General features: G+C 39.3%; 1 protein-coding gene across 4 annotated transcripts in view; it reads left to right on the forward strand.

The window, feature by feature from the left end:
* The window catches only part of LOC126237047 (ATP-binding cassette sub-family A member 7-like), a 607,922-nt gene extending 583,188 nt beyond the window's left edge, over window positions 1–24,734 (forward strand). For 2 of the 4 annotated variants that reach the window (XR_007545025.1, XR_007545024.1), the window contains 3 exons: window positions 967–1,019; window positions 5,053–5,187; window positions 24,383–24,732. Coding sequence is in view for 1 of the 4 variants with exons in the window: in XM_049946811.1 (XP_049802768.1) it covers window positions 967–1,002 (36 nt within the window). In the remaining 3 variants the exon portion in view is untranslated. Of the gene's footprint in view, window positions 1–966; window positions 1,020–5,052; window positions 5,188–24,382 lie in introns of all 4 variants that reach the window. The other 2 variants (XR_007545023.1, XM_049946811.1) reach the window with 2 other exon arrangements.
* Window positions 24,735–25,135: the final 401 nt, after the last annotated feature.

Here is a 25,135-nt window from a genome sequence, read left to right on the forward strand (position 1 = left end):
CTTTCAACACCTCAGTGACACTCTCCTGTGGGTCAAACAAACCTTTGACCATTCGTGTTGCCCTTCTCTGTATATGTTGAATATTTCCTGCAATTCCTACTTGGTTGAGCCGCACACACGTGAGCAGTATGCTAGGATGCATTGTACAAGTGATTTGTAACAATGTGATTTGTAGACTGATTGCATTTCTCTGGTGTTCTACCAATAAACTGAAGTCCACTACCTGCTTCACCTATGACTGAGCCTTTGTGATGGTACCTTTCATGTCCCTACAAAGTGCTACACTTGGGTATTTCTATGAGTTGATTAATTCCAACTTTGACCTTCTGGTATTATGGTCACAGGATGTGACACTTTTTTGTTTTGGGTATGAATGATTTTACATTTAAAGCAAACCTACAATCTTTGCGCCACTTTAAAATCTGACTGAATACTGTGCAGCTTCTTTCAGACTGTACTTCACTACAGATAACTGCATCATCTGCACAGAGCCTGAAGTTACTGTTAATATTGTCAACCAAGTCTAAGGATACTTTTGGAATATCTACTAAAAATTCAGTTTAAATTCTGAAGAGAATTTTGCATATGCTTACACTTCATCTCAGCTGTGGTTTCAATAACACCTGTGATACTTATTATGTTTTGAAAAATGTCTTTTGTAGGCTTGCAGATTGATTGGCTTTTCCAAACCACCTTTTACTCTTTTTATTTGGCACAATATTAGTTACGTACTGAAAAGAGCACACTACTTACTTTGGAGTGCTGTAGGCATTGTAGAACAAGTACTAGGGGGCACGTGGCCCACCAGGGAATGTTGCTCCTTTCTTTAAAAAAGTGCCGCTGCATTGATAGTTTTAATGATAAACTGTTAATTTTATCCAGTAATGCAATTTTATTTTCATATGGTACACAGTTCTTGAAAAATCACCAATAAAACAATCACTTTCTATTTTCATTGTGTTGCAGGTGTTCTTGCACTTTGCAATGGAGAATATGGGTTGAGAACGATGCTCACTAAGGTAATTAGTATAAGATTTCGTGAAATTTCAGTAACATACATTATCAATAAAGTGTAAGAATATTTGCATGAACAATCTGTGGTACACACAGGATAGTGTCTGTGTCTTTATTGTGATAAAATATTAATATGGTTCTGCTGCTCTGTTTTATAATATGCACTTATGTACCAACTTTCACTTGTAATATATAGCTGCGTTGTGTCATAAAAAATATCAGATCTTGAGAATTAATGTATCATAGTACAAAATCCCTTACCATTTAATGGAACAATAGAGTAGTGTGCGATAAAAATTTTCTGTGAATGTGTTGTACATAATTACCAGAACTGATTGTGTCAAATGGCAGTTATGAGATCAGAGTGAAAATGTCTCAACCTGGCACTGTAAGACTGTATTTACACCTAAATGCACCTATTTTTTTACTTTATGTTCTTTTAGGTCCTGATCATGGTGCGATGGCTTGTGAAGTGCTCAAAAGTGTATGTAATAGGTTGGATATTCAACAATTTGTACTGCAAATCCCTCAATTTTCTCATTTCCAAAGTACAGAGTGTATGTAAAATTCAGGAACACTTTCAATTATTTCTTGCACAAGAACTAAACATTGTACAGATGTCATACATATTGCATTTTGAAGAAAAACTCTGAAAGTTTTTTTCTTACACACATTCGATATGCTAAACATGAGTGACCCGGCCAACGGCAATACGGTGATCAAATTCTTGCTGTATCCGTCCCAGCATGGCATTGTCACCTGTGGCAGTCGCTTCCCGTATTCTCTCCCGGAGCTCTGCTTCATCATGTGGTAGAGGCAGTACATACATAAAAAAAAACACCTTTAAGGGTTTCTCTTCTAAATGACATATTTGAGATATCTGTACAATGTTTGGTTCTTGTGCAATAAATAATTGAAAGTGTTCCCGGACTTTATGCACACCCTGCATATTTTTGTGCATGTACTTTGCCCTTATGAAAGGTATCTCTTAATCTTCCAGAGTCAAGACCCCTCCTCAAATAGGTTATCATCCATTTCATTGAGAAGACTGACAGTTGCTGTCACTTATTATTTTACTCTTGAAAGGCAATCAACAAGAAATTGCCCATTTGCATCTCCTAGAGCACCACCCATAACATTTGCAACCTCTTTTTTTGTGCAGAGATGTCAATTGAATTCTTTCTAATCCTGTTTAAACATTGCTGAGGAATTATATTTCACATTTGTTCTTGTGGTTAATTCTTAATGTAAAATTTATTACACTTTTTTCTGATACGGCTCTGGAGTGTATTGTCTTATGCATCTTTAAATGTCAGTCATTTTGTTTGATATTATGCCCCTTTGGAATGTGCTTCATGCGGATCTTCATGGCTTTATTTGATTTCATTTACCTATTTCTTTAACTGATGAAAATTAAGAAGCAGACTCTCTACGAACCTATATTATATGAGGATAAATGTCCGTAGCCATATCTCCTAAACAAAGAATTGGTTTATATCTGGGAGACTGTGTAGAGTAGGTGTTAACCACAAACTAAAACTGTGGATAGTAATACACTAGACTCTCGCTAATCTGGCCATTCGCAGAAGTGCCAGATTATTGAGTGCCTGAAATTTAATTTATTTTATTCATTTATTTTGAAAACATATGGGATATAGAGTACTGTACTTTATTAAATGGAAGGATACAGTTTTAAAACATACATGATATACTTTATTAAATAAAAAAATACATTAATTTTCAAAGAAAACTTGGTCCTTGAGTGTATACTGTAAATAATTATACAGTCGTATCACTCACTATGAAACATGTCCCTAATTTTTAACTGTCGCAATAATGATACATGACTGTGGCATGCTTTATCACACAACCGCTTTACAAGCATTACATTGGTACTGCAAGTATCTGGTTGTTGCATAATGTACTCCAGGAAGACCTTGGCAGCTTCAGCACCAGCAATTGGAGAAATCTTCATCCTCGCTCCTCCTGTGTCCTCTTCTTTATCACTTTCATCATTACTTTCTTGCACGGTTTTGATTATTTCTTCATCTGTTAAAGTTTGGTCGTTATCACAGTTTCCTCGTTCAGCCACTTAGTAACATCTTCATCATCACGCTCTTCACTTTATCCCATGCTTCGGCTGCTGGGAAAACATCACCACATATGTTAATTGCTTTCCACACCTTCAGCATAGTCTCGATAGAGTTGTTTTAACTTTCGTTCAGCAAGGAGACAAGAAGTGAATGTCGATAATGGTGTTTAATTGATTCCAAAACTCCCTGGTCCATGGGCTGAATTAGGGCTGTCACATTGGGTGGGAGAAAGAGTGCGTGTACATGTAGACCATCGGACTTTAGAGAAACTGGGAGCATTGTCAGTTATAAGGATAGCTTTCAGTGGAAGCTTTTTCTTCTTTAGGTCTTTTCTCACTGCTGGTACAAACGTTTCATGGAACCACAGAGAGAATATTTGTCTGTCCATCCACGCTTTCTTCTGAGCACTGCACTGGTAGAGTATTTATGTCAGTTTGTTGAAAACAACATGGATGTTGGGATTTTCCAATCACCATAAGTGGTAGTTTATGACTCCCGTTTGCATTACAACACACCACTAATGTTACACGCTGTGTCTGTCGCTTGTAACCATGAGCTTCCTTCTCATTCTTGGCACTTAATGTTTTTGAAGGAAGCATCTTTTAAAAGAGCCCTGTTTCACCAGCATTATACATTATACCTTCCGTATCTTGCTTACAAACTCATCAGCATCCTTATCGTTAACTGTCCCCGGCAACTGTCAGCTGCCGAGGGAAACATTCCACGCGGGAAAAATATATCTAAAAACAAAGATGATGTGACTTACCATACGAAAGCGCTGGCAGGTCGATAGATACACAAACAAACACATACATACATACAAAATTCAAGCTTTCGCAAACAATGGTTGCTTCGTCAGGAAAGAGGGAAGGAGAGGGAAGGATGAAAGGATGTGGGTTTTAAGGGAGAGGGTAAGGAGTCATTACAATCCGGGGAGCGGAAAGACTTACCTTAGGGGGGAAAAAAGGACAGGTATACACTCGCGCGCGCGCGCGCGCGCGCACGCACACACACATATCCATCCGCATATACACAGACACAAGCAGACATTTGTAAAGGCAAAGAGTTTGGGCAGAGATGTCAGTCGAGGCGGAAGTATAGAGGCAAAGATGTTGTTGACAGACAGGTGAGGTATGAGCGGCGGCAACTTGAAATTAGCGGAGGTTGAGGCCTGGCGGATAACGAGAAGAGAGGATATACTGAAGGGCAAGTTCCCATTTCCGGAGTTCTGACAGGTTGGTTATATAGTTTGATAGCCAACCTTCGCTAACTGCAAACAAGTTAATACCACCAAGTTGTATGTTAAATGCAGCCGCTTTTTTCCTTTATAATTGGGCCACTGACTGGAATTCCTTTACTGCATTGTTGTATGAACCATCTGTAAACAGCTATGTCCAGTTCTTCATTCTCACTCTTTCACATAACCTTCCATTTTCCCAACTCACTATCCATTTGTGTTGAGTACTGTCGAATAACATCTTTCTTTTTGATGTCATAAATAATTGCTCGCGCAGCATTGGACTGCACAGCAATGGCTTCCTGTGAAGAACCTCGATTTAACTTATCTAAAATTTCGAGTTGCTGCTTTAGGTCTAGTGTAAAGTGTTTCTTTTTAGAAGACATGATTCTGAACTGTAAAGAAAGCTACAATTTCAAATACAGTATATAAAACATTGTTTAACTAAGCACAGTGAACATGTTCTTGGATGAGCGCTGGATTACTGAAAGGCTGGACTACTGAGAGCCGGATTAACGAGAGTTTAGTGTGTATATAATTATAATCTGGTGAACATTGCAATTTTCTTTGGATTCAACCCATTTATCACCAGGAACTACCTTAAATCTAGAATTGTGAGTTTTAAATTGATAATATGTTTTTCCATCTAAAATAAAAAGAAACTAAAGTATGAGTAATGCCACTATATAATTTTATATTTTCCAACAGGTGTCCATGTGACAAAAGGAGATATTGCAAGGCTTTGAGAATCTCCAATGGATAAAAAATATTCTACTTAGAAATTTGATCTGATAAGCTGTCACGTGGACAGTACGAGTTCTTCAGAGCAACCCGAAATCATTGGTAGGCATTGTGATTTGGTGGTGATCACAGTTATAAAACTTATCCTGTTGATAAAGATAGAGACAAATTCTACTTACCAGGTGGCAGCAAGTCACTTACAGTAACACACACTCACTTTTGGACTGGTGATTTCTCTTATCCTATAGAAGAGATCTATGTTGGAATAAATGACTAAATCAAAAGACAACAAGATAGGACAAGGGAGAAATTGACAATTCAATAAAAACAGATGAGCAGCCAGAGAAATCCAGACCAGGACGAGCTATGAAGTGGGAATGAATAATCCTGGAGACACTGGAGGTCAGTAACAAGCCTGATTTGTTCCAGCTAGATTGTTTTGGGGAGGGGTGGGCAAACAGCTGATGAATGGGCAGTCATTGAACTAGGCCACAGCATACGTGATTGCACTGCCCTGGCCAATTGGGCAGTGGTGGCCTAGTAGTTCACGCCCATGTGAAATGTGAGCATTAGGATTGCCCTGAAAGTAGCCTATGCTTGTGCCTGTCCACAGGCAAGCTGATAGGGAATCATGGGCGCCCATGCCCCTGGGATAATATTGGGACAGCATAATTTAGAGGGACTAACTTAAATTGTAGAGTATGTTCCCACTTGTGAAATCCCAGACACAGAGAAGCAGGCTCCACCATCAACATGCAAATATTATGTTACATATTGTGGTCTGTGACACAGGCTGTCACTTATTGCCAGTTGAGACTGTGTTTCTGTTTAACTAAAAGCTCAGTGGTGGTTATTCCAATACAGAAACTGAACAGTGGTTCCATATCAGGCACTGTAGGGTAATTTAATATCTCCATTTAATGGAACCGAGTATGGTTGCGCATTGGTTATGACACTAGAATTTTGAGCAGAAATAGTGGGTTCAGAAAATGGTTTGTGGAGGTTAAGTGGCGACAACAATTTTCTCTGGGATAAATTTGAAGAACACTGGGTATGCTAGACCTCAGAAAATACTAACTGTGGTGTAATGTCAGTCAATATATTGTGCACGCTTGTCCTGGAGGCCCATTAAACAGGAGTGTCAGGAAGCCTCAACCACAAACATACACTAATATTTTTCTCTTCTTGCTGTAAATTGTGAGTGTTCATTCCAGAGGAGTCTTCACACACTGCCATGGAGGATCAAGAACAGCTTCATAATTCCTTCCAGGACAAACTATTCAAACACAGTACAAAGAGACAAAACTGAACATGGCAAATACAGTGGTAATGAGTGGTTTCTTTGCCAAAGAAGTTTTGCAGAGAGAGGGGTAAAAGTGCTAATGACCAAAGCTTTTGGACATATTAGGGAACTGAGGGCTAAAGGAAAATGGCATACACAAAACAACCCCTTGTTGCTTTTGACAGATATCAGTAATATTGGGGATAGGTGATGAGGCACAGAAAATTACCTTGTAACCAAGGTGGTGCAGTAACAACTAAAAGTTAAGACAGTGACAAGATGGTTATATACCTGCGCAACAAATCTTATCCAAAGAGATACATTTACTGAGAATGGAAAGTTGCAGAGGAGGAAGCATTTTCCTAGAAATAATAGAAACTTTGAAAGCACAAGTAAAGTTTTTTTGTTGGTAAGCCTAACAGATACTGAACAATTAAGTGTGATGAATACCAGTACTGAAGAAATTCATCATTCAGAACAGAACCACAGGACTTCTCTGTCAAAATATTGTTACAGAATTAGACCATTGTATGGAAAGCACTCCCTAGATAAACAATGCACAGGTTGAATATCCTAGTTCTCATGTTTGCCAGAATTAGAGCTTCGTATGGAAAGCACCCTCGAGATAAACAATGTACAAGTTGAATATGCTAGTTCTTATGTTTGCTTGCAAAAGATAAAATAATTATGGGTAAGTCTAACAAAATGAGAGTGACAGAAAGTGCAAAATGGTTGATCAGAAATGGTTAGAGGACAAATGCAAGGGTGTGGAAGCATGCATAACTAGGGGAAACGTAGGTGCCACCTATAGAAAAATTAGAGATACCTTTGGAGAAAAGAGAAGCAACTGCATGAATATTATGAGTTTAGATGGCATGCCAGTACTAAGCAAAGAATGTAAAGCTGAAAGGTGGAAGGGCTATGTAGAAGTTCTATATAAGGGAAACAAACTTGATGACAATGTAATAGAAAGAAAAAGAATAGGAGATAGCTGAGAATGAGATGGGAGTAATGATACTACCAGAAGAATTTGACAGGCCATTGCAAGCCCTAATTCAAGACAAGGCCCCTGGATTAGACAACATTCCCTTAGAATTATTGAGATCCTTGAGAGAACAAGCCATGGCAAAATCATTCCACCTGGTGCACAAGATATATGAGACAATATGTTACCCATATTTTGGGGGCTGGGATAATTAGGGAGCAGCAGAGACTATGTTGTAAGGATAAATCCCATATGTGCAGTTCAGAAAACCTGTTGGTGGAGGGGAGGATGCAGATGGCTTGGGTAGTGAAGCAACCATTGAAATCAAGCATGTTACACTCAGCTGCATGTTGTGCCATAGGGTGGCAGTGGCCGTTCATCCTGGTGGACAGCTGGTTGGTCATCATCCCAGTATAAAAAGCTGTGCAATGATTGAAGCAGAGCTGGTAAATGAGGTGGCTGCTTTCACAGGTGGCACAGCTCCTGATGGGATAGGATAGACCGGTGACAGGACTGGAATAGGAAGTGCTGTGTGTGTGTGTGTGTGTGTGTGTGTGTGTGTGTGTGTGTGTGTGTGTAGATTGTGCAGGTCTTGCACCTGGGTCTTCCACAGGGATATGATCCTTGCAGCAAGGGGTTGGCATTGGGAGTGGCATAGGGATGGACTAGGATGTTGTAGAGGTTGGGTGGGCAACAGATCACCACTTTAGGAGTGGTGGGAAGGATCTCAGTTAGGATGTCCCTTGCTTAGGGAGTCACCCCCCCCCCCCCCCTTTGTGGCTGGTTTTTAGGGGTGGTGGGAGGATTGGGGTTGTGAGGGGTAATATCTCAGCACACTAAGCAAAGGAGTTCTCAATATTCCATCTAGGAAAACATGATTGCTATCAGATGAAAGAGTATTGAGAGAGCTGCATCAAGCCATTCTTCTAACTGAAGAAGACCACCACCACTATCAACAACAACAACATCATTGAAATTAATGTTAGGTGAAATGTCCTACATTGGTTGTCAGTAATCAATGATGACTACATAATTTGTGTAAGACAGGAGACAAACAGATTTCCAGGGTCCAGAAAATGTTTAGGGTCTTCTATAATTAAATGAAACCCCTGGGCAATAAATGACAGATGATTATAACTCAAAGCAAGAGTATGTTCATCTGTTTGTTTTTGGTACCTGGAGCTCCTGGTGACTATGAAGATCAGGTTTGTGTATGACGATAGGATGCAGAAGTGCAAAATTCACGTGTAATAAGAATCTCTATAGGTCAGGTGTGAGGTCTTGTAATACGGCACTGGTTTATGGGAACACTATTGTAATCACCTCACAAATGATAGGAAAGCTATCTGAATCTCTGAGTTACTTCCTCCTCTCCAACCATTTTCTGGCTTTTGCCTGATGGAGGAATCCTTGCTCCAGAAAAGTAACATTAACTTTGGATTTTTTGTGATTCCTCTGCCACCTTTTCAGTTTAATTTGTTCTATATTTATCAACTGTAATTCCAGTTTTGATATAGTTTATTTAGAAAATCATTTATGTATTCTGCAATATCTTATATTTACCAGGTATGTAATTAAACAATGAAAAGTCCATCAACAATACTATGAAAAGGATAGATTGCTACTCACTGTAAATATGACATGGTGGGTTGTAGACAGGCACAACGAAAAGTCCGTTATACATCAAGCTTTCAACCAAAGTCTTCTTCAGAAAAGAAAACACACCCACACACTCACACAAGCAAGCACACCTGATTAACACAACTGCTGTCTCCAGCTGCTGTGGCCATAATGCAACTGTCACATTGAATGAAAACAGCATTCCAGAGTGGGACTAAGAAGGGGAAGAGAAGAATGCCAGGGGCAGTGTTGGCAGGCTGTGAGGGGGCAGGGGAAGGCAGTGAGCACAAAAAGGGAGGAGCAGACAAGACCAGTGGGTGAATTGGAAAAAGGACTGGGGAATGTGTTGTAAGGATAACTCCCAACCTTGAGTTCAGAAATCTGAAGGTGGAGGGGAGGATGTCCCAGGCTGTGAAGCAGCCATTGAAATCAAGCATGTTATGTTCAACTGCTGTTGTGTGACAGGGTGGTCCACTTTGCTTTTGGCCAGAGATTGGTGGTGGCCATTCATCCTGGTCGACTGCTGGTTGGTAGTCACACCACCATAAAAGGCTGTCCAACGATTGCTGCAGAGCTGGTATATGACTTGGATCCTCCCCTCCACCACCAGATTTTCTGAGCTGCATCGATGGGAGTTATCCATTCTCTGGATCAGAAATTATCCCAGCCTCAACCTACGGTAACTTACTATCCCCACAATCTCCATCCAACTGTTTACTGAGTGAGGTGGCACAGTGGTTAGCACACTGGACTCGCATTCGGGAGGACAGTGGTTCAAATCCTCATACAGCCATCCAAATTTAAGTTTTCTGTGATTTTCTTAAATTGCTTCACACAAATGCTCCTGGCTAATCCTTTGATAAGGACATGGCCAATTTTCTTCCCATCCTTCCATAATCCAAGTTTCTGATACATCTCTAATGTCCTCTTTATCAACAGTTTCCACCCCTTCTGTTCAATCAACTGCTCCCAATTCATGTCCCCTTACTGTCTTTGTGCGCCACTCTCTGCCAATGCACCCACAGGTCTTTTCCCATTTCTCTGTTCCTCTCCTCACCCCCCCCCCCTCCTCCCTTCCCTGTAGCCTCCCAACACTGTGCCTGGAAGCCCCCTTGCATGCTCTGCCAGACGGCACTCTTCTCTCCCCCCACCCATACCAAGCTATTCCTCTCACTGCCCCATCGCACTACAAATTGCTGCTTTTGTTCAATGTGACAGTTGTACTCTGGCTGCAATAGCCAGATATAGTGGTCATGTGTCCAAGGGGTTTGCTTGTGTGTGTGAGTGTATGTGTTTTCTTTCCTAAAGCAGGCTTTGGCTGAATACCCAATGTTTAAGTCTTTTTCTAGTGCATGTCTGCATCTCAAAGTGTCATCTTTATGGTGATGAGCAATCTGTTCTTTCCATAATATTGTTAGCTTTGTAATTAATAGACATCTCTTAAAACTATGGTTGCTCTTCAATGTATGGCACTCTGTGGCTGTGCTCTGCATAGTAGAGTCGTCGTAATATTGATTTTGTTTATGATAATGATGGAATGTTGTACACTATGTAAACTAACATCTTTGCAGTGTAGAGCTCAAAATCTTGTGTGGAATAATCTACCACTTTGATCTAATTATTAGTAGTTCTAGTTACTCATATGGAGGCACTGGCTCAGCTTCCAGTGATCTCAATTTTTTTTCCATAGTGGTAAAGTCTGTAAAAGGGTCCACTCAGCATTGTCAGGCCAATATAAGAAGGTTTGGACACCAATATACTCAGGTTAACACTGGATAATGATTGTAGTGTGATATGTGTGCGTCCCAGTGACCTTCTCAATTTTCTCCTGTGGTGGTAAAATCATTAATAGGGTCTGCTCAGCATCATCAAGCCAATATGAGAATATGTGACACCAATATATGGAGGTTAACATTGAGTTATCAATGCATGATGATTATAGTGTGCCCCCAAGCAATGTAATGGTAGGCTCCATACACACCAATACCTATAGTTAAAGTACAGACTTGATGACTGTATGCCACTTTGAGCACGGTTGCAAAACTTCAGTTACTTGTTGCCAATTTAGTAGAGGTGATTAACCTCCATAGAGTATCTGGAATGAATTTTTATGTTGGGTCTTATATCCATATGCTACAATTCAGTACCTGTGGAAGCAAAGAGAATTCAAAAACAAAGTCAAATTGATGTTGACAACTAAGAGCAAGGAGAGCAGTGTGATGGGTGTTCAGTGAATTCTAAACTAAAATTGCTGTTTTGTGTTCTGAAGAGACAGTAAATCAACTATTCAGTCACTTAGTGATCACACTGACATAAAAATTTACCAAATTCAAAATTGTGAAATTGTTTCACTGCTGAAGATCACATAACACAGTTTCTCCTTTCATTCACTACATTAATGCTTAAGTGACAGATATCGAGATAAACAAAAAAAAAAAAAAAATCGATTAACGTAGCTTAAGAGTGATAACTGATGAGAACTGTATAGATTGTGTAAGAAGGACCTCTCTCATTCTAGCAGCAGTTTATAGGACATGCATGAGCAGTGAAAGGTTCCATTTGATTTGATATCAGTAAGAATTTGACACATATTTTGCCAACAATGATCCTGTGAAACTCAACTAAAAAAACAAACATTTGAGTCTGACAACAGTAAGTTGCCATGCCAAGCAACTGGATATTGGAAGAGTGTTATAAAGTAATCCACAGAAATAATGATCCACAAGAACTTTGTAAATAAGGATAAAAGTTACTGCTAAATTTAGCTTGAAATTTCATGTAGCATCTATACTTCAGGAGCACACCCAGCCATGAATAGCACACGAGGCAGATCAAGAATGCCGATGGAGAAATTCGAGCACAGCCTCTGACCCGCACTTACCCCCTCCTTTCCCCCTGGCAGGCAGCACAAGACTTAAGTGTCCACAACCAAGTAAAGGGGTGGCTGCCTCACTAGTATAAATATGAGGAAATCTGCAATATCTCGACATTTAAACACAATTTGTTACGTACGCCACTTGTGGAAACATCGCAGCATCTCAACACTGTCACCCAACTGAAAACTAGAGAGATTGTCAACTGTAGTATGCGCTAAGAAAGCCTACATTCACACACACAGCAGCTCTACGGGGAGGATGTACTCTGCAGCTTCAAATTGCTGCAGACAGAATTCACCAGCAAGGCAGAACTTCTCAGCACATTGGCCTTCCGCCAGCAGTGCTGAATTGAGAAAATGTTTTTCAGAACTGCAGCATCCAGTGAAATCTATGGAAACCACTCAGATAATATGATGGATGGGCATGGCTGTTGAAACGAAGCTCAATTGCTTCACACAGAGCTGGACAAATATGAATGAATCCTGTTCCCATGCCACCATATACCAGGATTTACAGGGACTGCAGCTCGTATGTCAGCAGGGAGGTACAGAAACAGCACACTTCCACAATGCAACTTGGGATAATGGCAGACTGCTGGAAGCACAGACTGCAAATTAGGAGACAAAAAATATTAGAGCAACTAGAAAGAACAGTGTTCTGTCACAACTTTGGCCCTCTCTAAAGGGATGAACTTTTAATGTGTCGCAAGAACCATAATGAAACGAGACATTATTAGTGGCTTGGAAGAAACAAAGTAAGGCTTGTCAAGCAAAGATGAATGGTGAAACAGAAGGCTCTGTGAGCACTATGGAAGATGTTGACACACTTTTCCTACCTGCAGACTGAGGGAATCCAGTGGTATCAATGTGTACCGAAAGTTACGCTGGACTTGTTTTCAAGAGGGGCAAACCCACGTCCGGCCATTCTGATTTAGGTTTTCTGGAATTTCCCTAAATCACTTAAGGCAAAAACCAGAATGCTTCCTTTGAAAGAGTATGACCACTTTCTTTCTCCATCCCTCCCTAATCTGAGTCTGTGCATTGTCTCTAATGACCTCATTGTCAATGAGATGTTAAACAATAATCTCCTCCTCCTCCTCCAAGGACCCAAGAACAGTGATTGTTAGGATAACAACTGTTCTGCTGATTAGCTCAAATCTGCCAAAGGCAGTGAAAAAGTAGCTGTATTCTAGGGCACCAGGCACACCACACCTGTATGGATTTTCCAAAATCCACTAGGAAAAAGTGACAATGGTTAACAGTGAACACCACTAACTCACTGATGTATAGACTGTCCTAGTACTTAGTTATGCTACAAAAACCCCATGTGGGACACTGCAGTCACAATGTGAAGAATTTGGCTTATTTGTGAACTTCTGCTTGAGACTATTCTAAGTCTCTGAGGCATTCCTGGCTCATTGCTTTGAGCTTTACACAGTAAAACCATATTAGCCATTGGTTCCCCACTGGCCTCTAGGATTGCAAATATCTGCATCAATACTCTGAGGAGGTGGCACTTCCAACCCAAGTACTACTTCTGTCATGTCAGTGAAATATTTGTGGTGTGAAAGCACAGCAGACAGGTGCTCGATGGGTTGCTGGATCATTTAAATGGCATTCATATCCTAATAATGGAGAAGGCCCATGGAGACCTGTGCCTGCATGAAATGAGCTGCTACCATCTGGCACAGGGCATACAGTGTTAATCACCTTGGTACATAGGGTGTGTATCATATGTGACAAAGAAAACCATCTAACCAAGACAGTAAGGAAGTCAGAGGCTGTGATAAGGCACATAGACCAGTTCCCATCAGATTACAAAAGTTAAGCACCATCGAGTGTAGCCTGTACTTGGATGTGGAACCGTTCAGGTATGCCATGCCCTGTTGACAATTTTCTCTTTGCCTTTACAGCAGAGAGGGCAGGAGGGTTGATGACGTAATGTCTCTGATGACCCGTCTTTGCATTAAGGTCCTGAATTCAATTTCAAATCTCTCAACAGTGTCTCATGGTACGATGGTATGTGACACTGATGCTGGTAATGTGTCCCTCAGATGTGGACGTTCTTAAGTTCAGCGGCCCCTAGGTGCTCTTTGAGACAATTAGGCAATATGACAGCACCAGGTTTCACTCTCTCCCTTCTCTCATCGTCCCCAACATGAACATGGCATAATACACACACAATTACAGTCACCTACACTTAACACATACACCTATAAACACAGCTCTCATATTTCATGAAGGGAAGATGCCGCCAGGCATGAAGGATAAGGAAACCTTTCCAATTAGGCGGCTGAACCTGCCCTTCTGGGTCTCCCAGCCATTCATGCCATATGACTTTACCTTTTAGCTTAAGGAAATGAAAAGGTATGCAGTGCAGTCCAGTTTGGATTGGTGTTCAAAGAAAGAAAAGATGTTCGAAGAAGAGAGAACAGACAAGAGACTCATTTTTCTTCATAATTCTTCAGTTCGGAACCACACTGCTGCTATGGTCGCAGGTTCGAATCCTGCCTTGGGCATGGATGTGTGTGATGTCCTTAGGTTAGTTAGGTTTAAGTAGTTCTAAGTCTAGGGGACTGATGACCTCAGATGTTAAATCCCATAGTGTTTAGAGCCATTTGAACCATCTTCATAATTTTGGGCACTCTCAGCCAAGCTCATGATCCTACTTGAAAAATGTGACATCGAAAGCATATGCCAATAACTTGTAACATTTGGACAACTGCTTTGTGGATCACTTTGTGGAGATGGATGTGACCTCTGCCTTCTTGAAGTATTGGGTACAGTGTTTGTTTGAGGGATCTACAGAATATTATGATTAAAAGAGAGGCCACCAGTTCTGTATAGAATCTGACAGGGATTCCCTTTGTCCTGGGACATCATAAGCACCATTGTCCTATTTAGGGTTGGAACCTTAGTATGATTCTGCTGAACTATGATGAGAATACAAGTTTACTTTTATTTCCGTTATGCAGATGGCTGTACTTAGCATTTCCTCTTGTCAAAAAGAGTATAGAAGGTTTTGCAGAAGTTTGTTTATTATTACTGCAAGATAATCATCAAGTAAGATCCTTTTTTATATCTCGGAAAACACTAACCAGAGACTTTCTAGTACATAAAATAAACTTTTCCCTTTTTTTTTTTTTTTTTTGCCAGTCCTCATACTTTGACCAACTCATTTGGTTGCTATTTTCTTTATGGTATGAAGTGATGGACGCATGCCTGAAAAATACATACAAAACCAACTGGACTCGAGTGACCAAACATTGCAGAAATTTGGCATGCCTGTGGCTATTTCACACACTATTAATAATCATTAACCCAATACCATAGTATGCGCTTTCTCAAAATTTCAGTCTCTGATTGCAGTTTTTGCATGTCAGGCTTCTGAATTTACAGGAGAAGGCTAACACCTTTCAATTCAGCAGCTTTCTTCTTAACTGTTGGAAATGAAAAGTATCCATTTTATAAAACATTCATCAACTATTGATGACATTCTTTTGGGGATAAACCACCCAAAACAATTAATTTTATCAACACACAGTATTAAAATTTATCCATTTGGGCGAAGCAAATGATCACTTTATTTACGGCATATTTTGTTTACATCCTGTTTTCAAAGTTGATACTTAATTTACATTTTCTTGCGGCATAGCTCAGCATGACAAAAATAAAATTTTATTTACATTAATACTGCCTCTGTCATAGGCCCATAAATTTTTATAGCCTTTTACCAAATCCACTAGTCATCTACACACAATGACGTAGATGTAGAAATACAGGGTACATAAAAAGAATCATACAGTTGGGCACATCTTTATTTCTGAAACTAATAAACATGTACAATGAGTTTTGTTTTTTGACGAACAGGAAACTCAAAAAGCTGCAGATGCAACAACCACAGGAGGCTAGGCTATATGGAAGGGATTTCTTGGTATCGAACAGGTGGCAGCTGTAAAGTGGAGGTATTGCTGGTGGTTAGTAGGTTTCATATGGACGGAGGTACTGATGTAACCATCGCTGAGGTGGAGGTCAACATCTAGGTCGCTGAGGTGGAGGTCAACATCTAGGGAGGTGGTTTGTTGGGAGTAGGACCAAGTGAAATAAATGGGGGAGAAGTTGTTGAGGTTCTGCAGGAACGAGGATTGGGTGTCCTCACCCTCGATCCAGATTGCAATGATGTCATCAATGAACCTGAATCAGGTGAGGGGTTTAGGAAGGATTCCTTTAGATGGCCCATGAATAGGTTGGCATAGGATGGTGCCATGCAGGTGCCTATAGACATCCTTCAAATTTGTTTGTAGGTAATGCCTTCAAAGGAGAAGTAATTGTGGGTGAGGATATAGTTGTCATGGCCACTAGGAAGGAGGTTGTTGGTTTGGAGTCCGTTGGGCATTGGAGAAGGTGGTGTTCAGTAGTGGTTAGGCCATGGGCATTAGGAATATTAGTGTAAAGGGAGGTCGCATCAATAGTGACGAGCAGGGCACCGTGTGGTAAAGGGACAGGAATTGGGGAGAGTCGGTGGAGGAATATAGCAGAAGACCAAGCAGTTCTTCAAGAGATGAAATAGTAAAGGCAGCAGAGGATCAAATATATAAAAATACAAGGCTTAATAGAAATCCTTGGGTAATGCAAGAGATATTGAATTTAATTTACGAAAGGAGAAAATATAAAAATTCAGCAAATGAAACAGGTGAAAGGGAATGCAAATGTTTAAAAAATGAGATTGACAGAAAGGGCAAAATGGCTAAGCAAGAATGGCTAGAGGACAAAGGTAAGGACTTAGAAGCATATTCCACTAGGGGAAAGATAGATACCACTGAAAGGAGTATTAAAGAGGCCTTTGGGGAAAAGAAGAGCAGCTGTATGAATATCAAAGGCTCAGAGGAAAACCAGTCCGAAGCAAAGGGAAAGCTCAACAGTGGAAGGAGCGTATAGAGTGTCTATACAAGGGAGACAAACTTAAAGGCAGTATGATGGAATGGGAGATGTGACGAGAATAATTGAGAGAGCTCTGGAAGATCTAAGTAAAAAAAAAAGTAAACAACATTCTATCAGAACTACTGATTGCCTTGGAAGAACCAGCCATGACGACTCTCTCCCATGTGGTGTGCAAGATGTATGAAACAGGTGAAATACCCTGAGACTTCAAAGAAAAATATAATAATACCAATTCCAAAGAAAGCATGTGATGACAGCTGACCTCGAGGAAGATCAGTTTGGATTTTAGAGAAATATAGGAAGTGGAGAAAATGGTCAATAGATTGCATGCGATAAAGCGGCTGGGGGGACCAGATCTTTAGCTTACGGCAAATAATGGAGAAGTGCTACAAATGGAACAGGGTATTTTATCTATGCTTTATAGATCTAGAAAAGGCATATGACCAGGTTCCTAGGAGGAAGTTATTGTCCGTTCGACGAGATTATGGAATAGGAGGCAATTAAAGGTATTTACATAGATAGTCACGCAGCAGTTAGAGTTGACGGTAAATTGAGTTCATGGTTCAGAGTAGTTTCAGGGGTAAGACAAGGCTGCAACCTGTCTCCACTGTTGTTCATATTATTTATGGATCATATGTTGAAAACAATAGACTGGCTGGGTGATATTAAGATATGTGAACACAAAATAAGCAGTCTCGCATATGCAGATGACTTAGTTGTGATGGCAGATTCGATTGAAAGTTTGCAAAGTAACGTTTCAGAGCTAGATCAGAAATGTAAGGACTTTGGTATGAAGATTAGCATCTTCAAAACGAAAGTAATGTCAGTGGGGAAGAGATATAAACAGATTGAGTGCCAAATAGAAGGAACAAAGTTAGAACAGGTGGACGGTTTCAAGTACTTAGGATGCATATTCTCACAGGATGGCAACATAGAGAAAGAACTGAAAGCGAGGTGTAGCAAAGCTAATGCAGTGAGCGCTCAGCTACAATCTACTCTCTTCTGCAAGAAGGAAGTCAGTACCAAGACTAAGTTATCTGTCCACCGTTCAGTCTTTCGACCAACTTTGTTGTATGGGAGCGAAAGCTGGGTGGATTCAGGTTACCTTATCAATACGGTTGAGGTTACGGATATGAAAGCAGCTAGCATGATTGCAGGTACTAGAAGATGGGAACAATGGCAGGAGGGTGTCCACAATGAGGAAATCAAAGAAAAACTGGGAATGAACTCTATAGATGTAGCAGTCAGGGCGAACAGGATTAGATGGTGGGGTCATGTTACACGCATGGGAGAAGCAAGGTTACCCAAGAGACTCATGGGTTCAGCAGTAGAGGGTAGGAGGAGTCAGGGTAGACCAAGGAGAAGGCACCTGGTTTCGGTTAAGAATGATTTTGAAGTAATAGGCTTAACATCAGAAGAGGCACCAATGTTAGCACTGAATATGGGATCATGAAGGAATTTTATAAGGGGGACTATGTTCCAGACTGAACGCTGAAAGGCATAATCAGTCTTAGATGATGATGATGATGATGATGATGATGTAGGAACATGCAAGGCAATATTGACCCTACGACTTATGTTAGAAGACAGGTTAAGGAAATGCAAACCTACATTTACAGACTTAGAGAAAGGTTTTGAAAATGTTGATTGGAATACTGTCTCGGAAATTCTGAAGACAGCAGGAGCAAAATACTGGGAGCAAAAGGCTATTTACAGCTTGTAGAGAAAGCAGACGACAGTTATAAGAGTCAAGGGGACATGAAATGGAAGCAGTGGTTGAGAAGGGAGTGAGATAGGGTTATAGCCTACCCCCAATGTAGTTCAATCTGTATACTGAACAAGAAATGAATGAAACAAAAGACAAATTTGGAGTAGGAATTAAAGGTCAGGGAAAAGAAATAAAAGTTTTGGAGTTTGCCAATGACACTGTAATTTTGTCAGAGACGGCAAAGAACTTGAAAGAGCAGTTGAACAGAATGGACATTGTCTTGAAAGGACGGTGTAAGACAATCAACAACAAAGGCAAAACAAGAGTAATGGAATGTAGTGAAATTAAATCAGGTGATTGTATGGGAGTTAGATTAGAAAATGAGACATTTAAAGTAGTAGATGAGTTTTGCTATTTGGGTGGCAAAGTAACTGACAATGGCCAAAGTAGAGAGGATATAAAATGTAGACTGGCAATGGCAAGGAAAGCATTTCTGTGGAAGAGAAATTGGTTAACATCAAATATAGAGTTAAGCGTTAGGAAGCCTTTCCTGAAAGTGTTTGTCGAATGTAGCCAGTATGGAAATCACACATGGACAATAAACAGTTTAGACAGGAAGAGAATAGAAGCTTTTGAAACGTGGTGGTACAGAAGAGTGTTGAAGATTAGATGGGTAGATCACTTAACAAATAAGAAAGTACTTAATGGAACTAGGAAGACGAGAAACTTTGGCACAACTTGACCAGAAGAAGGGATCAGTTGATGGGACACATTCTGAGACATCGAGGGATTACCAATTTAGTGTTAGAGGGAAGTGTGATGTATAAAAATCTTAGAGGGAGACAAAGAGATGAAACAGTAAGTATATTCAGAACGCTGTAGGTTGTGGTAGTTATTTGGAGATAAAGAGGCTTGCACAGGATAGAGTAGTGTGGAGGGCTGCATCAAGCCAGTCTTCAGACTGAATACCATAATAACATTATTTATGAAATACACACGAGTGTAAGAACTCCTTGGTCCTTCAAGAAGCTACTGCAAGATGTGTGATTGCATGATAGACTCTTTACATGCTTCTGTAGAATAAATACTTTTTTTTTACCTTAACCGCAGTGCCACAGAACATTATACTAGCAACCCTATCTGCAGGTCAGCACAATGCAAGTGGTTTCTAATTGCAAAGGAGGAGTTTTTTTGGTTGATTTATCCAATTGCTGTTGCCATCTTTGTTTATCACACAGTTGGAATCCTAAGAAGTGATCTTTGTGATACCTTCATCTGGTATCCGTAGTAAATCAGTTAAAAACTAAGAATTTTGTTAAAAACTACACTGATTTACTAGCCAAGCTATTTTGTTCCTGTGCCTCCTATAGTCAGCCATGTCTGGTATACCTACATTTGTGTTTACTCCATGGTGCACATGGCAGAGGATATTTCTAGTACCATAAACATTTCCTCTTTCCTTATTTATTTGCAGATGGTAAGTGGGCAGAATAAGTGTTAAAAATCTTCTGCATGAACTCAGTTTCTGTGCTTTGACAGTCATGATCATTTGATAACATATATGAGGAGAAAGTAATACAGTACATTTTTTTCCTCTCTTTGGAACATGCATTCTTGGAATTTTAATAGGAAACCTCTCTGAGATGTAAACCTCTCTCTAGTAGAATCTGCCATTGGGTCTGGATGAGATACCCCTTGGCATTCTTGCACTTACAAAATGAACCCATAATAAAACACACTGTGTTCTGTTGGATATTTTCTATCTCTCGTATTGGTGGCAAGGATCTCCACTACTTCCATTTAGCTTCTTCTTCTTCTTTTTTTTTTTTTTTTTTTAAATCTCCCTTCCTACTTGGTAAGGCTCTCATAGTGATTGGGAAACAATCTGTAACTCATCTCCTGTGGTTGCAGTATATTTTCTCAGGAATTCTTCCAATGAATCTCAGTTACACCTCTGCCTTTCCCAAAACTAATTGTATATTGTAATTCAACTTTAAATCGCTATAGATGCATACTCCAAGATCCTTAATAGTTGAGACTGCTCCTGGTGACATTGCAAACAATAATGGATCTTTCTGTCTGCTCATGTGCAGTAAGTTATTTATTTATTTATTTATTTATTTTGAGGGCCGTTTGCTAGTCTACACACTTAGTGTCTATTGATACAATTTTCTTCCATTTCAGCTTCCATTTTACACCACCATAACTCATGACTACCTCACAGATCTTCTCCTGTTATCCACCATATCATTTAGAGGACTGTATGTTTAACAAGACATGTAAAACACTGTTAGGTATTGAGGAATTGTGTTTTATTCATCTCATAATGTACATTTGCAATCCATTTTGTTTCCATACTGACAGGAGACATGTCAGAAATTTATAATACAGTTACAATTATTTTTACACTGATAAGTAATAGTAGTAAAATAAATGATAACACTGTAATAATATTTCTTGGGATATTAACACATTGTGTCCAGCTCAAATTTCCAGTTCATCTTACGTGAAGTCATCGTCTGAGTAATAATATAACAGTGTCAGTGCCTCATATGAGTAATAATATTACAGTGTCAATTCCTCATACAGATATCTTTTAAGTGGATCTAAATTCATCTGCATTAACTTGTCCCCTTTTAATTTATAATAATTTTCATTCCCATGTATTGATGTCCCTGGGCATACAATTTGAGGTGGTGTGCTCAAAGTTACTTACATTTTTGAGAGCTTCTCCTTGTTAAAAGCTATCTACTCACTTCTATTTCCCAGAAAGAATTCACAGTCCAAAGAAAAAACTGGTCCATTATTCCATAAGCAAGTATTCACTATTCAACAGCAGATAATTGTATTGAATGCCTTCTGGAAGTCAAAGAACATGGCATCAATTTATTGTGATTATCTAGGGGTGCGGCCTGAAGCCGTGTCCTAAAAATATGGTAGGAGTGAAAAAATTGCTATTTAATGTGCTAACTGATTCTCAATAGAACACTGTTGGTATAATCCAAGTTCATTCCTACAATGAGATTCTCAGGCTTCATAAAGGCAATAAAATGTGTTCCATAATTCTGCAACTTACTGGCATTAGTTATATACCCTATAGTTATACATTTGTCTGATGTCCAGTCTTAGAAACAGTAATTACTTGTGCCTTTTTCCAGTCACTTGGAACACTTCATTATTTCAGTGAGTTTCTGTAAACTGCTGCTAGGAGGGGAGTGTGTTCTCTTGCATGATTTGTATGTAATCCTATTATGTACACTCTTTACGTTGATCCTACATTCCGTGATCACACTTCTGTCATTTCAGTGCCCATGTGATGACTAAAAGGGGGACAGTAGTGTGACTTCCCTCAGTAAATCATTTTTGAAAGGCTGAAGTCAGTATATCTGTCTCTTTGTTTCAGTGCAAGTCACTCAGTGACTTGATAGATCCGTTTATTGAGTTTACGTAAGACCAGAACTTATTACAATATTTTTACTCATTGGTAAGCAAAATTTTACTTTTGAATTCAATGAATGCTTCTTACATTCATTTTAGCTTCATTCAGCTTTTGTTTGTTTACCAGGGACGAAGCTCTCTGCTTTCATAGTAGTTGTACAGTATGGGTACTTAACCAGGGCAGGTCTTTTCCATCCCTCACAACTCCGTCAACAGTTACATATCTGTGCCATACTGTAATACTTTTCAATTTTCTGTATACACATCATCACCCTCAGAGATAAATTCTTGGTGTATATTTCTCAAACAATCTGCATACTGGCAGAAAAATTTCTGTACCTTGTTCAAAATATTTTAAATTGCAGTAGTTATTGATTCCCTCCCCTACAATAACCAATTTTAAAAGTTTAGATCTGTTAATCATATGAAGTCCTGTCCCTGTCACTCACAAGGTGTGAGAGAAAAGTATTGAGACTGACAACACTGCAAGCGATCTGGCAATGCACTGTTGTTCTACTTGTGTAGGCCAATGTGTTCATCCCTTCCAAATGCTCAGTCCGAGTTTCAGCTTCATACAGCCATCACGTGACATTTTAGAGTGCCATCACTGAAGTTGTGCTTTGGTTGCGTAGAGCAGTGTCACGTCATTAAGTTTTGGACTTGAGGAATCTGTGAGTGTGACCTTTGAAAAGTTGAAACACACCTATGGGAAAGATTCCGTATCAAGAGCACAAGTTTTTCGCTTGCAAAAATCATTTTTGGAAGGCAGACAACAGACAACTGACAAACCTCGCTCATGAAGACCTTCAGCTTAAAAAACCAACAAAAATGTGAAACGTGTGCATGCTCTTGTGAGATTATACCGACATTTAACAACAAGGATATACCGACATTTAACAACAAGGATGATGGGTGACCTGTTAAACACTTTCACCATACATCAAATTTAGACAGAAGTTGTGCACATGTGAAAGGTTTGTGCCATAATGGGAACAAAAATCTCACAAAACCAGCAGAAGGATAATCAAATAAGTGTGTGCATTTATTTTAGAGGATTACCAATGACTATGAACAGCTCAGTCATGTGATCAATGAATCCTGCATTTTTAGTACAATCCTGAAACAAATCAACAAAGTGAGGAGTGACACACTGAGACATCTCCTCGACCGAAAACAGCTTGAATAAGCAAATCAAAGATCAAAACAAAGTTGATTTGCTTTCTTGACAGTATTGTGCATAAAGAATTTGTTCCTCCAGAACAAACTGTCAACCAAGAGTTTTACAAAGAAGTTCCTGAAAGGGTCAGGAAAAGTGTGAATTGAGTGAGACCAGACATTGTAGACACGTGGATGCTGCATCATGACAATGCCCCATGTCACACAGCCACTTCCATCACAAAATTTTTGATCTCAAAAGGCATTCCCATTGTTCCACAGCACCCCTATTCACCTGATCTGAGTCCTTGTGACTTTTTTCTTTCCCAGAAATTGAAAAATGTCTTGTAAGGACTTATTTGGAACTCTGGAGAATATTCAAAAGAATGTGACCAACATGGTAAATGCTCTACCAGTTGAAGCCTTTCAGTGCTGCTACCAAGACTGGGAAAAATGACTCTGCTAATGTGTAGCTTTCATAGGGAATGACTTTGAAGGAGAAATATTGCTGTTTGAAAAAAAAATAAATAAATAAATGAAAACTATGGTAGATAAAAAAATCAGGCACATCACTTTTCTCTCACACCATGTGTTTCTCCCATTCTATAACTGGAAAGCTTACCACAATCTGGAAATTTACACACATTATTATAAAACTTCTTCAGTTCACATAAGCATTCTGCTATTCTGGCTCTGAGAAAGATAGTCTGTAGAGGCATCTGATTACCACGTTTGATGCCAAACTTCACTTAAATAATTCACATATGGCATCTTTAGCCCACAAAAGATGTAATCAATATAATTGACTACTGTACTGCCAGAAATATGACACCGCTATTGACATCCAGCTTGTTTTAGCAATATAAAAATTTATTGTCGTAACACTAACTGGGTTTATTGCCATTAATTAACATTTGCCCCACAATAACTGTGTCCTCTGTATTTAACATGCATGATTATGTTAATTGATCGTCAGACCTGTGTAGGTATTTAACCTGAAAGACGCTCAGGAGCACACCAAATATATTATGCTACCCAGGTAGCACCTTCCTGTGTATAATGCATGCTTGAGTGGCATAAAAGGAACACTAAAATTCTCTTTCCAGTCATCAGAGACTAGCCTGAGACTCTGATCTGTTCTGGGAGTGATGCTGCAAATACTGCTATTGGTGAGAGTATCTCAAGAAAATTTAAACTGACAAGAAGCAAAGTTTCATGAGCAAAGTCTGTCATTACGTTTTTGCAATTCTTGTTGGTATTGACAGTTCTTAATGTGTTTATTTTTCCTTGCAGGTCTCTTGCAGCTGAACATGAACCTATATTAGCCACCTGTGGAGTTACACAAGTATTGTTTGTCTGAAAGATCTCACTAACTTATGACTTATTATGCAACTATTTATTCAGAAACATTACAATTGAAGCTTTCAGAAAGCTGTGGTGCTGTCTAAATATGCACTTCTTCAGACAATTTTAATTTTTTATAATGTAATATTTTTTTTTTTTTTTGTGCTCACTATCATAATGTGCCTTAACAGTATTCGTCAAAGAAATGTCAGTATTTTTATATACGTGTTGCTGCACTTTATTTTTGGCATGTGATATTGTGCATTATGTGCGCATTTACAGTATTCATTGTTAGAGATTGATCTGATAACTTGTATTAAGGTACTTAATATTTGTGTTTTTGCACTGTTGTGTGTTCTGTTGGCACAAACTGTTAATTAAATAAAATTTTACTCCACATTTTAACTTTTGTTTTCTGGGATCATCATAAAAGTCATGTCTTGAAAACATAAAAAGCACCAAGAACATGGAACAGTTCAAACATCTCAAAACTTGTGAAGTGAAACGCTTTTCAGAACCAGTGCTGTGTTGTTTAGTAAACAGTAGCAGCAAGAGAGGAAAATCTACATGCAGGCTCTTATGTCTACTTAAATATGAAGAGTGCAGAACTGCTTGCAGGAGATTAATATCCCACTTACAGAAATAATCATAATAAAAAGTTTGTTAGAAATAGCTCCTAATTCATGGCGGACCAATCAAGGA

This window comes from Schistocerca nitens, chromosome 2 (genome assembly GCF_023898315.1).
Source record: "Schistocerca nitens isolate TAMUIC-IGC-003100 chromosome 2, iqSchNite1.1, whole genome shotgun sequence".
In the NCBI taxonomy this organism is placed as follows: Eukaryota; Metazoa; Arthropoda; class Insecta; order Orthoptera; family Acrididae; genus Schistocerca; species Schistocerca nitens.